Here is a 16,426-nt window from a genome sequence, read left to right on the forward strand (position 1 = left end):
TCAGGCTTCATTTGAACTAAAAACTTGCTGTGTGCGATCCGTAATGAGCAGATTACCCACTGTTTGATGACATCTTGCCCAGAACTACTTTAAAAGACGACATGGGCTTTTAAAAATACTAATTAATACCTTGGCAGAGATATTTGGAAAATTCTAAATTTTTCATGTCACAGAGAAAAGTTTTAAATAAGCAGCCACCAGGCTGGGCTGGCCGTAGGAAAACGTCCCTTTAATCCTGAAAAGCCCCCTTCATAGCACTTTATTGCTGATCCCTGGGAGCTGTGCAGTTAATAGAGAATGGGAATTCAAAAACAGTTCTGCTGGAAATGGCTGATAAAGATGATTGCGCTGCAAAGCCTGACTCTCAGAGGCTTTTTTTTTTTCTCTCAACTTGTGGTGTCTGATACATTGTGGCTCGATAAAAGTCTCCGATTCAAGTTAGACTTTTCTTTCTGTGAGCAGTGATTGTGCAGTGCCGTTGGGTTTGGCCCCACCAAAATCATTCTTGTGGTCTCAGTGAGTAGACTGAGCCTCCTGAACTAAACACAGATGTTAATTTGAAAAAAACCTAATGTTATGTACCTAACAAAGTGCTTGGCAAGCTGAAGGAAAACAGAGATTTGTATTGTTATTATTATTTAATATATAAATAAAGGCCTCACTGGACTGAAATTGAATTTCAGCAGCCTTTCTGGAGGCAATTAAAACCATTAGCTTCATCAGCCAAGGCCAGCATTTTAATGTTTCTGAAACACTCAGGCTGCCAAAGTTAATTATTCATCCTTTTCTTAATTAGATTCAGATTACATTTTAAAGGTGCAGCTTCAATAGGGTTGGCTGAGCCTTAATTTTTCACCCCTACATCTCCTCCCTTCCCTCCTCCCAAGAAACGTCTCATTAGATAGTGTTTCAAGCCTTTGCAGAAGGGTTGGAGGGTGGATTTCAGCCCAGGCCGGCGGCTGATCGTCTCACAGCAGATATCAGTCAGCTTGATAAACAGGGTAAAAAACATTGTGACTTCACGGTAGGGATGCTTCTTTGAGATGGAAAGCTGACCGATAGGGACACTAAAATATAATTTGCTCTGCTGTTTGGACCTAGGGCAAAATACAATTGTCATGTCTCGCATTTCCATCACTAAACAAATAACTTTGGTTTCAGAAAATGTACACACTATATAAGCACGTGCAAAAATATCATAGTCTGTGATCTACGGTAAGTAACACTGAAATACAAATGATAGGTATGATATAGTCCTTAGATTGCAGGGCTCAGTTTTTAAGGCTGTAAAACTTTTTTTTTTGATTCAAGAACTCGTCTCTTTTTGGAAGAAGATGAATTGCTTTTCAGAAAGGAAATTTCAAAAGTAGTTTAGACAATGAAATTACTGCTTTTGGTGGCTAAATTGTGAAGTCATAATTTGGAACGTGGAAAAACCCCTTCAGGATCGGCTATGGCAAACCTGGCTTTAAGTATTTGACCTCAGCCCTTTGTCTGATGTGCCGTCTCTAGCATTTTGCAGTATGCAAAGAAGAAAATTTTAGATTCTTACTTCCCCAAAATGTCCCTTCCGCTGGAGAAAGCCAAAAGCACCTGCTTTGCAAAGCAGAAAACGCGCGGTGAACTGCCTGAGAGATGAAAAATGAGAAAAAGGGGCAGGAGTGCAAACTTCACGCAGAGGAAGGGGACACCGTGCAGAGAGCCCTGTGAAGCCCAGACAGATGCTCTGATCTGTCCAGTTGCTATTTTGTGTTTCTGTGGCCCACTTAGCTTTTTGATGGGTTGTTGTGCTGTGTTGTATATACAGTTGCTCGTTAATTTTACATAAATAAGTACGTTTTCTGTCCTAGATACAGGTCAAACAATTTTTCATGGACAGCCTCCTGAGCAAGCCTTTCAGCCTCAACCCACCTTTTCCAGATACTCATGATGAAAAGTACCATCCCATTGTAACAATATATTCTCAGCTTCCACTGCAGTTATTCTGAAAAGAGGAGTTAGATGTCACTCATTTTCTTGTTATGAACAACATCATAAAGGAAAAACATATATTTGGAGTCAGAGCTGGTATCTTTCCGGGATCATTTCTCAGGCCACCCAGTTGCCTGTGAGTTTCCAAAAGAAAAATGCTGAGCAACGTGCTCACTTCTTCTGTGAGTGAGGATGAGGGTAAGACAAGAGACTATAATATTGCAGATGGTGCAATACTGAAACCGTCAGTTCTTTGTCCGTGCTATTAGTGACACTTGCAAGGTAAAGGGTGTTACAGGCTAAAGTACAAGGCGGGAGTTTTACATGGAGTATGAATTTTTGACTTGACTGTCTGTCAAAGCTGAGACTAAGAAACATCTGCCTTGTAGTGCTCATGATTACTAACACTCATGACTGCATGAACTTGTCTCTAGCTTTTCAGCTTGCTGCAGAGTAAGGGAATGACCTTAGAAACTCAAAGAAGCAAAACATTTTAGAAGAAAAGGATAATTTAATGTAGCAGATAATAAGTAGATAATAATCTACACCGATTGCTCATTGTTTTATTTGGTACCTTTTCACATTATTTTCTTTAGTAATAGCATTACAGGCTGATTAGCATTTTTGTGCTGGCTATAAGATCATCCCAAATTATTGTCTTATATTCCATGTCATGCACGCAAGTCTGAAAATTTTCAGAAAGACAAGCTGAGGTAAGACGAAATCAGCTCATATCAGACCATTGGAATTTATAGGAAATTGTTTCTTAATTGATGATGCACAATGCTTTGACAATGCAGGTATTTCTAAAAAGCTGCATGCTTGCCATCCCTTACAAAGGGAGCACAGACACACAGCATCCAGCTGTGCTGCCACAGCTGGGTCGTGAGAAGTGAGTAGAGACCTGATGTTTTAGGTACAGGTTCTCTTCTCTCCTGCACCATATACCTGTATTTAGAAATGAGGCTCCACACCCTGGCAATCATTCCAGCCCTTCTTTTCATGCTGTTCCCTTCCCCTTGCAATTCATACCACCCACAGAAAGGAGCTGGTTTCACCGGCTGGAGCTGCTGTGAGCAGGGACCTCTCTCTTGCACCCCTCCGACCCAATGTTCCATCGAGAACAACTATCGCAGGCTCCACCTTTCCCTTAGCAAACAAAAAAGGTTCAAAACTGCCTCCAGGCTTTCTGTCCCTCACATTAGGCAAGAGGAGAATGTGAACTACAGTGATGTTGCTTTTGAAATAGTTACCAGGCTGACGTGGGTATTGATTTAAGAACATAATTCTTAAAGCATCATCGAATTCTGGTTGCGTTTATGACTGCGAGAGCAATTTCCAGTTCACAGACGTGGCGGCCTGTGTAGATTATTTTAGGTCGGATGAATCGTCTGCTTTTTGTTGATAAGCATTTTTTTTTCCGTTTTTGTCTCTAAGTCATGCAGGCTCCATTTGGGAGAACTTGATTCATGTCTTGTCTTGCCCCAGAGAGGTTGCTGGAGGAAGACTGAGCTAAAACCCAGAGAAGGACTTAGAGGCATGTTAGTTGTGACAGAAATCAGTTAGAAAAAGATGTTTGTGTGATCATTATCTTCTCTCGGGTGTATTATGGAAAAAAAAAACAAAGGCTTTGATTTTTGCCCATTTCCACTAGATGGATCCCCTGTATCTTCTGTACTGGCATGTGATAATAAGACATTACCTTTCCTTTGCAGATCTTATCTGCCTTTGCCAATGCAAACGCTGTGATAGACCACCGTAAATCTAAATGAGCACCGAGCAGCTTTGACCTCTGTTGGGAACATTTTCTGGCTGCAGGTGTTGGGAATGAAAGGAGTGAAAGAAAGCCTTGAACTGCTGAGAAATACTGATTTCAGAGTGACTTGAAGCTGGAAAAGCTTCCTCTGCTCCCCTCCTCCTCTGTGGAACTGGAAGCCACCTGTAGCAGGAGAAAGGGCTGTGTACTGGAGCAATCAGGAAATAAGGTCCATGCGTTTTGGACATGAATATCCCTGATGAGGAAATCACTTCTAAACTGCCCAATTTACCACACAAGTTATTGCTATTTCAGGAATAGTCTGTGAAGACTGGCTGTACATGGCTTCTATGGGGGATGAGGGGCGATAGGAACTCTTTTGTAGAAATTATATGGACCTTTTAAGCTGGTCCAGCACACAGAACCCTTTTGTTTCTCTAATTGATGCTATCCAAGTCAGGGAAAAGAAATGTGCCTTTGGCTGAAAGAGAAAAAAAATACTAAAGAGCTGCATCATATTTCCTAGGAACTGTAACACCATAGCAACAGTTGTCTTTCAATGCTGCTGCTGCATCGCTTACTAGTTCTCAGGTTGCTGAGCGAGCCACAATCTATTCTGCTGTAAAACTTACTGCACGTGAGCTGATACTGCTCTTGGCAGATAATTACAAGAAAAATGTACATATACAACACACCGGTTTTGTCTGTATTTAAAATTATTTTTTTTCTCGTAACTACATGGCGTGTTATTTCTCTGCTTTAGAAAGGATTTTAATGGGAAATTTACTGGTAGAACTGCCTGGGTTTGATAATCTCTGATGACATACTTTGTCTGGGGGGAAACTTTATTGTGTGCGTGGAAAATAATAGAAAATTCCAAATTGTGAGAAAGGATTATTTTTTATTAGACAGAGTTACTGTAAAAAAATTAGAAAGTACATTGGTCCTTTCAGTATTTTTCAGAATAAATAAATATATTGAATGAGTTTTCAGCTAGGAATTTAATTTATAGTGAATAGATGTTGAAATAAAAAAATAGTATTTCAAGCATCAAAATGAAAACTTTTTGATTGACCCAACTTTTATTTTTTATTAAATGTTCAGTTTATGAAAATGTCAACTCTATCCAAATTCAAGTCAGGAAAAATGTTTGAAGATTCTTCTGAGATGAGAAAACTTTTTCCTGCTTAGCTCTGTTCTACTTATTACATATTAATACGCCTGGCTCCCTTTGTTGGGTGTGGTTCTTTTGTCCTTCTTTTATGAGAACTTGCATGGAAAATTAAAGCACACTTTCTGATTGACTTAGGGTGAATGGTCAAAACACACCGTCCCTCCCCCATTGACTCTATCCAGGTTTTAACATAGATCCTAGTGGCAGGCAGTATGGAGTTACACGTTAAATGTTCATGAAAATTGAATTACTTCTACAAAAGGTGCCTGTAGATAAAAAGAGCGGCTGAGACGAGAGGCTTGCCCTCTCGCTGCTCTTGCTGGGTCTTTTCTGTGGTTTTCCATTCTGTAGATGTCAGTCCAGCTCCTTCAACAGGCACCGAAAACATGACACATTAAACAAAACGAGTGGGCTATAAATGGCCCGTGATTTATGGGTTATCTTGGTTTGTCAGCTCTCACTGCTGTGAAGCACTTCTGGTATTTGCACAATGATGTAAATTATTGCAGCGTGAGAGCATTAGCACAGTGCCCCGCGAGCTGTGAAAGATCCCATTGCTGGCATTGTTTGTGCAGCCCAATAAACTGCTCTAATCTCATGCTTGACGATATCGCAGCAGCAGAGAGACGAACTTATTCTGAGGAAGTGCTGGTTTATGAAATAAAAGAGGGAACCAAGATGCCACGGGCGTGTGGATGCCCCGGCTGCGCGGCTGAGTGTGGAGTTGGCTCTTCACGTCCCATGTTAGAAACAGCAGTGAATGACTGTGAACATCGCCTTATATATGGGCAGATGGAGGAGGAAACGCTATGTGCAGGGAGGCTGACCTATGATTCTGTTGTGTAATAAATCAATTAATAGTTTTTATTTCATGTTTTTCTTTGTGTACAGCTAACAAGAGAACACCAGGTGGCCCTCTCCTCCATCACTTACATTGGCTGCGCTCTGTCCATCTTCTGCTTGACGATCACGCTGGTCACATTTGCTATATTGTCGTGAGTAATTTTAACTTCATACCTGCTGAGCAAATATCATGCAGAAAGCCAAGCACTGCATTTCAGGCCACCGGTTAGGATCCCTTCAGGTGCTCAGGATAAAACAAAGGCTGTTAATTCTAAAACCTTCCTTAATTAGATTCTGCACATATATTCGTAACAGTTGGTTGGCTATTTCCAAAGTACTTTCATTTCCTGAAATGGGGTGGTCTTTATATAGCAAGATAGTTCCGTTGTATGAGGGGTATTTTGCTCTAGTTCAGCAATCTTGCAAGAAAGCTGTAAGAGGGCTTGGTCTGGAGCTCAAAGCAAGTACAATATAAGCAAGGACTGTAAGAGCACTCCCTCTTCCCCCCGTATACATCTATGGATTGCTTGGAGTGTACAATCAGTACTTCTTTCTGCTTTGCAACTGTCTTGTCTGTAAGGCAGCGTGTTTATAAAGGTATGCCCAGAAAGGAAGGCTCAGTGAACATTCACTGCCTCACTTCTGTTTCGTACAGCTTGTACACAATTACATCACATAACCCACATTTATCTTCAAGTATCTTGCTCTTCTCTGTTATGCTAGTTTTCTAATGTGTTGCTTCAGTAAGATGAAGGACACTACAGGCAGTGTGAAATTCACTCCGTGGCTTATGTTTCAACCCTCTGGATCTCTGCAACCTCCAGCCCCTTCGAGGGCTCTCTGCACTGGGAAGGTTCCTGCCACAGGGTGCTCAGGGTCTTTATGCATGTTTATATTCCAGCAGCGACAACTGAGTTTGAGGCCCAGCTAGGCTTGATACAAACATTTCTGAAAAAGCTTTCATAGAGGTTTCTGTCTAAATAGAAAATAAAAAACCTGACAAAGGGTCAAGTAACTTGTCCAAGGTTGCACAGGAGATTGGGAGCACAGCGAGGACTGGGATTCTTGTCTCCTTTCGCACACTAAACCATGTTCTTCCTACTCCAGAGTTCAATTTTTGATTTCTATGCCTAAGCATGTCCTTTGGACATCCTGTTAAGAGGCCAGTTTCTAGGAAAAAGGACTTGCTGAAACACAGTAAACTGATTGCAGTGTTTGTTTGTTCCAAACCCTGTATTATTTCCAAGTCTCAAGTTCTGTGTTGGTCATACTTGGATTAAGTGCGTAATGTGTGGCAAAATCCACTCTAAATAAGTCCAATGTCTGCCTATCTGGCTTTGTGCTGTTGGCATGTTTAGGCTAAGGGGAACGATCTGCTCCATTTTTGTCTGAGTGCAAAGCTGGATCTTTGAGCATTCAGAAAGGAAAAAGGAGCAAAAAGAGATGGTATTGCTGCAGCGGGGCTGAAAACTCATCAAGAAATTGGAGGCGAACAGAAGACTTGGAAAGAGAGCTTGGACCCAGCTGACTGTCACAGGGTTAAGCACCCCACCTACATACAGGATCATTCAAACTGCCAATTAAAGATAATTTGATTAGGTTTTCACTGGAGAGCAGGGCCTCATTAAACAGCTGAAGTGGAATTTTGCAATGTAGTGTTAGATGACCATGAGGTAAGTAGAGAGGAATCTGGCAAGTTCTTTGCTACTCCGCGTGCTGGCAACAACGGCTGCTTCCCAGGAGGGCAGTCCTGATTGCCTTCTGGGTAACGATGTTCCAGTCTGGGACTACATGAAGTGCCTTCTTAGAAAGCCACTGGCACCAGGCAGCGCAACCTGTCTCTTTGAGTCACTTCTAGGGCATCAGTACTTCATGTCGTCTCCCTTAGGGCATCGATACTTCTTGTTGTCTCCCTCTTTATGCCCTTCTAATGAAGCACTGGCTGCGACAGTGCTGGAAGCGCAGGACTGACAGCAAGCCGTCGTCTGCATTGTCCGGTCTGTGTCACCCTGCCGCAGGGGACACGCATGATGTGTCACCAGTGGTTGCAAAACTCATCACCATCCAGTGTGATATAAAAAGATGGGAGTGCATGCTGCTGTGTGGAAGAAGCACGGCCATTACTGTTGCCAAATGATCCAGGTCTCCTGAAATGATTAAAGCTGACAGTAGGGGCTGGCAGGCAGGACGGATTGAAATAGAAAACCTGTTATCACTAGTACGGTTCTTTTTTTTTAAAGGGAAGAATAAAATTATGTTAAAGGCCTGAAATGTTCAAATAAATGTTTTTGTTTGTTTTCTACTTCCTATTTCTGGATGAGAACAGAACCACGAGGTCCGAAGACTCCCAGGAAAGCATGTTCTTGTCAGATTTCCAGCCAGTTTTGGCAAAGCCAAGAGAGATAGGTTCAAATGATGTTGTAATCAAGGTCAGGTCTCTGTCAAGATAGGCACTGCCCATCCATGTAAGTAGCTATAGTTCCTGTGCTCAAAAGCTGGTCATAGTAAAGTCAAAATTGTAACCAGAGTCTTTTCACGTTCACTTATTTCTAATAGAGGCAAATACCAACCAAATAAAACCAGAAACTCTGTGGCACAGGGTGGGCTAGATGGTGCAAGGTGCAATATGCTTCCTGCGAGGTGCAGGTCTGACTTCCTTGGCAGCCCAGCACCATTCAGGATCAAGCCCTTTGTTAATACTCTCTCACAAGTCATTAACAGAGCTGGTTAATGTGCAAATCAGCCTTTCTGCTGCCTTCGGCACGGCAGCAGAATATGCAAGAAACCAGTTAGGTACGACTCCATCCTGGTGGAAGGCGTGCTCAAAGGCATCACGATACCCACACCAAAATGGGTGACCAAAAGCCTATCAAAATGTTTGCTGATAAAGCATAATAACATTCGTGCTTCCTGAAATGCTCTTTTGTTCATGTGACTTTCTGACTTCTGCCAGGTCTGTCAGCACCATCCGCAACCAGCGCTATCATATCCATGCCAACCTGTCCTTTGCTGTCTTGGTGGCTCAGATCCTGCTTCTCACCAGCTTTCAGTTCAGCCCTGGAACGGTAAGTGCTAGAAAGGGTGATTGTGGGGTTTGCGAGGCACCTCCGTGGAAGAATGCCATATGCCACGTGCAAGAAGGTGTCTTGCATGTGAGATCTCCTATTTTTAACCTGCATTAGCCAAAAATGTCATCCTACAACCCTGGATAAAGCCTTCCATGCAGCCAAATAATGTTATGATAGTAGCCAGCCACGTGTGGATGTTTGCAAAACTGAGAGAGGTGTGTGCCCATCACATGGAAAAATCACTGTAGCAACGGAGTACACGTCGGTTGTGTGTTCAGGTGGCGTGGCTGGCGTCTGCCTGACATGGTTTGTGCTTTCTCTCATCCATTCTCTGTACTGAAAACTGTAGGCATTCTGTATTGGAGAAAATCATATGAATTTTGTATTTAGTAAGCTATTTGTGTTTCTGTTAAAGTTTTGTGTTGGTTTTTCTTTTTTGGAGGTGGGAGTTCACATTTTTTAATCATGTATTCTCTGCTGTGGTACAGTTTGCCTTTTTTTTTTTTCCATATTAAAAAGTCATCTTATTCTGTTGGAAAGTAATGAGCTTCCTGATGGAGCTGTGGCAATTTCTTCTGCTTTCTTGGAGAGAAAAACAGAAGGTCTTTGTCTTTTGCTCATAAAGTTTTATTTGTGTGGTGAAATATGCTGTTTTTCTGAACAGCAGATTTATTCATCATGATGTCTACTCTGGAAATTTAGATGATTTTTAAGTATCATTCGTGTTTATTTGACCTGAGTAATAATCAGTGAGAAAAGTATAGCAACTATTGCTTAATTAGCCAGAGGTGGCTGAAAGCATTACCTCTATGAATCGCTGTGTAAGAGTTTAATCCAAGGTCCTCAGTATCGTAGAACATGAATATACTTCTCTGGGCACCTAAGGCAAGCACTTAAGCAAATGACAAACACCTTCAAATTGCTTACGTGGTAGCTCTGTGCAGGTATGGGCTTTTTCTGCCCGATCACATAGATCGGGACTTGAACTTAAGGATTGATTTTTTTTTATGGATCTGCTATTACAGGTGGGAATTCCTTATGTGAGTACCAGGATCTAAACCATTAAAACTGGCATCTAGAACAGCTGGGTTAGATTAAGGTGAATATGCCAAGTTAACAGTATTACATACCAGTAAAACCAATTTGTTTCCACTGTTGTGTTTAAAAACCACTATTTAAAGTAACATAAGGTCATTGATGGAAATTCCCACCTGCAAAAAGCAGAAACAAAACCTGATTTTAAAATAATCTTCCAGCGTGCTGTTTTTGTAGTGGTCAAAACGTGGCTACTTTGGTGACCAGCTGTTGCTCCGTATCACTTTAACAAGCAGCGAGCAGTTTCTATTAATCTTTTATTATTTTTTTTCTCAGTACAAGTAAATATGAGGTTTGTTCACTTCGTTTTGCCACTACAACAGCTACTTAAATTTATTTTCAGCTCAGACGGGATCCCTTGAACATCTGTTAAGTTTATAAATAACAATAATGTCTGGTTTTACGTAGGCTGTTATTACCTGAGGATCTAAAAGCACTTTGTAAGACTAAGTTCACACTCTTTTGCTGTTTAACATTCAGGTAGGTCCTGAATGAGTAAGGTAATGTGCAAGGGAGAAAATGGTAGGGGAGGGTTTAGAAGGAAAATGAAATGGAGACAGTGGAGAGCAGCAAAAGGTATAATTTGAAATGGAAGACAATGGAAACCAGGCATTAATATAATCCTTTCTGAGTAAGTAAAGAGCTAAAACTCTGCTGAAAGACATAGGCTGGAGGGTAATAAAATGTTCACTCAGCCTAACAGCGTGTCTTCTTACAGTTTTTCCTTTGTCATCCATTCCAGATTTTCAGACAGTCCAGCCGAGTCACTTCAGATAACGTGTAAAAGCCTCTTTACACCTTATTCTGGCCAGCATCACCTCCAGTCTTTTAAAATACTGTGAAATACTAGTTACATTTCCTGGTTTTAGTTGGGTGTAGGTAGAGATCAGAGAACATCTCTGGATGTTCTCCAGAGACCTGTCCCAGTGTCCACTTACATTGATTACGTGCCTTTCCACACGCAGATGTCTTGCTTGTTTAGCTGAGCAGATGTAGCTAAGACTGCGAAACGCTCACGTAGACTGAAGTCGCGGTTTAATAAGTGCATATTTTCATTTCTCCTAAACATACCCAAAAGTTACTTTAGTTAAATTGAAACAATAGCACACAGAAAGCAAGACCTGTTTTATGCCACAGGCTTTCCAAAGCGAAGTGCTTCACAGAATCCATAGATATTTCAGCCCTGTCTCTTCTGTAACAGCAGTAATTCTGGGGCACAACACCGTAAAGATCTTAAAGCTGAAAAGCATGGTGTACGTACCATCTGCTACACTTTTATTTGTATTGTTTTAGCCTCTTGGGATCAGGGGTGTTGTGATTCATCCTTTTGTTAGTCTCATGTCCTTACCTTCTGCATGCTCTGTTCTCACTAGCTTTGACATCAGTTTTAATACCTTTAATCGCTGCTTTAGTTGGACTGCTAAATGGTAGTTTACAAAAAGAGAGAGGAAGTATTTACACTAGAAAGTGTAAATTTCTTAATCTTCTGCTTCTGCCAAAGGTGGGTGTATCTAGTGCTAAACAGTTTATAAGTGCCCTTGCTTGAAGGGACAAGTGGTGCCAGTTTGCTGGAGGAGATCCAGTGCGGTAGGGAATGGATTGTGGAACCAGGCCATGGGCTGGCGTCGCTTTCTTGCATGACCTCCTTTAGATCTCCATCCTTTTCCCATCTCCCTCTCTAAGGATATTTAGTTTTTGATTCCAGATATAGCATACAGTATTCCCCTGGTAATGTCAGATGTATTATTTAATCATAATCAACTTTTGTAGAGTAGGAGTGATTTTTAACCACAGAACTCTATTTCCTCAAATAGGACTTTGATTTTTCTAATACATCCAAGAACATTTTTTTTTAAAAAGCTGTTCCTTGATACCTAACATCAGTAGTGCTGCAACGGTAGTCCTAAATGATCATGACATATTCCAGGAAGGCAATTATTCCTGAAACCAGGATATCTTTCTTCTGGAGAAAGCAAGTATCTTCACACGCAGCATTTTCTTCCTATACTGCCAAATCCCTAAGATATCTTTGCTAGCTGCACGCCAGTCTAATGACTTCCCTTAGACTTTCAGCAATAGGTGGATTTATTTCTTCAGAGAGGTTTGCTGTCTCAGTTACTCTCTGCTATAGACTAGAGAGCACCATTTTTTTTTAACAGAATCCCAAACAGCAGTGTGCATTTAAAAATAATTAACCATCTTCAGGGTACTTAAGCCTTCAAAAGACCTGAGCATGTTTGTGGGAGAAAGTGAAGTATTATTTAGACGTAGGAAAATGAAAATTGAAGTATAGTGTGTTAGGCAGTACTGCGTTTTTTCCAGCAAAAACTGGGAAATGTAATGTGTCTACTATTTGCAGTTCTGCATCAGTGTATTGAGCTGTTTCTCACTCAGTACGTCTGCGTGGCATGGCTTAAAACACTTCCAAAGAGAGAGATGAAATGAGCTACTTCTGTTTGTGAGATATGTGTCTGCAGAGATTCAAGACTGTGTATCAAAGCAGCATACAGATTGCAGGGAAGGACATCTTCAGAGGGTTCTGTATAATGCAGTAATATTGCTACTTAAATTGAAAACACTATTATAAGTTGAATTTAGAAAACATATGCAAATTTACCTATCTGTTTGAAGACTGCCCTTAGTAAACAAATGACTGTTCTTTTCTAAGAGGCCTTTCTGAGAGTCTGCTTTCCTTTCTCAACAACCATAACATGATAAGCCTTGCTACTGGCTGGACTGATTTTTCTATTTCCAGAGACTCACAAGTAGTCTACTGTAAGAGTAACAGTAATGAGATCTGTCTTTTTACAGGTATTTTGCTGAAAGTAGTGTGCATCATATGATACTGCAAGGGACACCTGCTTGTTTTTATTATGTAAACTCTCAGCTTTTCAATGCCTTTTTCAAGAAGGCGTTTCTGTCCTTTGGGAGTATCTTCAATGTAACAATTAAGGCACAGATACAGAATGATTAACAACTTTGCTATGGATTTTATGTAAAAATCTGCAACTTAATATTATACAACACTATATACAGACCAGCCTCCTGCTACTTCACTGTGTTCTATTTTTTTTCTGTTCGGTGATTTGTATTGTTTGGCTACCAAAAAATTGGAAAGTACCCATTTGACAGAGCTGGCTTTTAAGTCAGCTTTATGTTGCATTTTTATTTTTGTGAACTAATCTTCTGGTAGAACTCAAAAGGCATTAAAATGTATTTCATAGCCTTATAATAAAATTAACTGGAAAGTTTTTTACAGTTTTTGTCAATAAGCAAATCTGGTTTAGTTATATGTCACTGAACATTGCAAAATACGAAAACAGTTACAGATCTCACTTACATGAATTAAAATCAAAGTTATTGCTTTTTAATACATGTACTCACAGTGGATTTGCATTAGAATGTCCTTGCACTAGCACAGGACCAGCCGAGTACAAGTAAGAAGGTCCAGGAAAGCTTCAATTTTCATTATAATATCAAGTCCCAACATCTTATTTTTCATTAGTGTACAAAATCCAGAACCCTCTACAAAAAGAGGTAACTGCCAGCGCAGGGCAGCTAAGGTAATGCAACGAAGGGAACTAATGATTAACATCTGAAGACCACTGCGGCAGCAAACTGGTTGCCGCTGGTAATGCTTCCTCTGCAGAGAGACCCCACCCGCCTGGACACCTTACTGCGGCTTGTCCCGGTGAGGAAGGGAAACCTTGAAGTAAAAAAGAAAAGTCTTGCCATTTCCATGGACTGCATGCAAGCAACCCCTCTGAAATTCTGTAGGTGTCATAGGAGGGACGTTACAACTACAGAGCAGAATGGCCGTCATCAGTATGCTACAAGATGTGAAACCGAGATACAGCTGGGACTCGTTCCAAGACTGTGTTTAAAATGTGCCTTAACTGAAAGCAAACCAAACAAGGTTATCTTGTGGTAAGATCATTGGCAGTCACATCTGTTCAATTACTGTATGCTGAGCAAAACCACTTGTGGTGAGACATCCTCAAAAAGCAATTAGTGGGGAAAGGAGAAGGTGCTGTGTGAATACGTGAGGAGTGGGGAAGAAGAAAGGATTGGGTTGTCCTGGTTTCATGAGGTAGGCTGATAGGAGACTTCGAGCCAAATGTAAAGATCTTTTCAAGGAGCAATTAAAAGCCAGGTCTTAAGCCCAGACGGCATTTCGTATAGCCCACAGTGGGCCAGAAGCACTGAGGAGGGTGTAAACAGGACTCAAGAGGATGTCTTTACTTCTTGCTGCATTGCCTTAGTCATGGCGTTCCTCTCTTTCGAGGCAGCATTTGTTTCATTTCAAATCATGTTAGAGTTTAAATAGAAACAGCTAGTCCCGTTTACACCGGGTGGGCTCACTGTCTCGGTGGTAACTTGCTGCTGCTTAAACTTCCGTATTAGCTCCTATTTCCAGAATCTTGATAGCACATAGTGAAAAAAGGGCTGTCCAGGAATATTCCAATTGGCTGTGCGCACTCTACAGAGAAGAAATTCAGTTCTTTGCCTTAATCACTAGATGTGTTTTTGTCAAATATGACTCCATATACAGCTGGTACAGACTTCAGACTGGGGGAAATTGAGAATTCAAACAGGTGGGTGAAGTAGGTGCCCACCACAGAGCAATTAAGACTCAAAACCCAATCATAGCTTGCTATAATTTTTTGAAATGTCTATGTTAGTATTGCTGATGGAGGAGTATATGAGGCTTTTACAGAATTTCTAACCGGGGCAGACAGACTCTGGATTACAAGGTGATTTAATTTGTGTGTTATCCTATTTTTAATATGAGGAACAACGAAGTAAGGCGGCCACGTGGTGAAGTGTAACTAAAGCGTAGGTTCAGCGTGGCACCTTATTTAAAAATCCCCATGTTTCACTCAAGCTTAACTGATCCACTGACTTTCTACCAGTTCTTTGTAGAAAACAAGGCATGAACTATGCTGGCTTTTTTACCACCCCAGAACAGGGAGCAGGGTATAGGACAATGCCTGTACCCCCACTTCTTTGGCTCTCCTGTATTCACTACTGGCTCAGCAACAGGATCTCGACCCTTCAGTTTTGAATGATTAAATATTTTGTACACTTTAGTAGCAGTATTATTCCTACTATTATAAATAAATAATCAGTTTGGATTTCCACATTACATTTGGCAAAGTTTTTGGTTTTTGTCAAGAGGCAAGAGGATTTATTACTCTGAAGATATCTGAAAGTGCTGTAGAAAAATGAAATTCTCTAGTGCTTTGTTTTTAAGCCTGATTTACTCCAGTGATTTAGCATTTAGTGTGTAAATACATGCAGAAATAAAAAAAAAAAATAAATTGGAAAACCAATGTGACTGCATCACGAAGAAGTAATGTATTCATTTTTGTTCTTAATTTAGGTGCCTTGCAAGATCTTGGCCATTCTCCTTCACTTTTTCTTCCTGAGTGCTTTTGCATGGATGCTGGTAGAAGGATTTCATCTTTACAGTATGGTGATCAAAGTATTTGGGTCAGAAGAGAGCAAGCACTTATATTATTACGGAATTGGATGGGGTAAGCATTTAGTAGCTGCTTGTTTTAAGTCTCTTCACTATAGGACAAGATTACATTCAGAAGCATAGTAAAATTGTCATGCTACGATCATGGTTTGCCTTACTGAGAGTACGTCTTTTGGATAAGAAAATGCGTAATTTTTCTGACTGTAATCAGACTTTAAAATATATAGTCCCTAAACCTAATTCTACTGCAGTGAATTCCACTCCAGATCCTTAATTACCAAATCAACCGCAGGAGTGGGGGGGGAGGTCTCACTGCACTGGTATGGTCTTTTTTTTTGGTTCCGACTCACAACACTGGCTTATTCTCTCCATATTCTACAATCCATACATAAAAAATCGGTGCAGTAGCACAGGAGTATTACAAGACTTCATGACATGTTGTTTTATGCCTTGAAAATGGCTTCACAGAACCTCAATATTATTATTAAGAATAAAAAAAGCAGTCCTATGACACAAGAATCTCACAAATAATAATCCACAGCTTTTTATATGCAGTAATGAAAGCATAATCTGTGTGTATATTGAGGAATCCAAATCGAATATTTTGTTCCAGACTCTTCACAGCAGATGAGAGCTAGCTTGCTTTCGCTGTCCTGGAAGTACAGCAATGGTGCTTGACAAACCTCCACAATTTAGAAGAAGAAAACCTCATACACTGAGTCAAAAAGAGAGATGTGAAAAGATAGCAAAGTAATATCTATGTAATTACAGATAATTTCAAAATATATTAAAACATGCATTATCTTCCTCCCCTCCCCCCAAATTCATTTGGAAGATGAATAAAAACCAGTAACACAGACCTACTGCAGTCACAAATGGAATATTTAATAGCTATTGGCACCATGCAGATCTGGGTGATAGTAATGCTATTCACTTATAGATGTATATATATATTTCCACAGCTGCCTACTTGTTCTTTTTTAATATGTCCTTTTTATTCTGTACATCTTTCCTCCTTCATTTTAAAATCTCCTTAG

At 40.5% G+C, this 16,426-nt stretch overlaps 1 protein-coding gene across 4 annotated transcripts in view; it reads left to right on the forward strand.

Moving 5' to 3' along the window:
* ADGRD1 (adhesion G protein-coupled receptor D1) overlaps positions 1 to 16,426 on the forward strand; it is a 158,017-nt gene that overhangs the window by 100,580 nt on the left and 41,011 nt on the right. For all 4 annotated transcript variants that reach the window (XM_064466444.1, XM_064466445.1, XM_064466443.1 and 1 more), the window contains 3 exons: positions 5,793 to 5,896; positions 8,698 to 8,809; positions 15,291 to 15,444. In XM_064466444.1, the coding sequence (XP_064322514.1) occupies positions 5,793 to 5,896; positions 8,698 to 8,809; positions 15,291 to 15,444 (370 nt within the window). The remainder of the gene's footprint in view (positions 1 to 5,792; positions 5,897 to 8,697; positions 8,810 to 15,290; positions 15,445 to 16,426) is intronic.

This window comes from Phalacrocorax carbo, chromosome 15 (assembly GCF_963921805.1).
Source record: "Phalacrocorax carbo chromosome 15, bPhaCar2.1, whole genome shotgun sequence".
Lineage (NCBI taxonomy): Eukaryota > Metazoa > Chordata > Aves > Suliformes > Phalacrocoracidae > Phalacrocorax > Phalacrocorax carbo.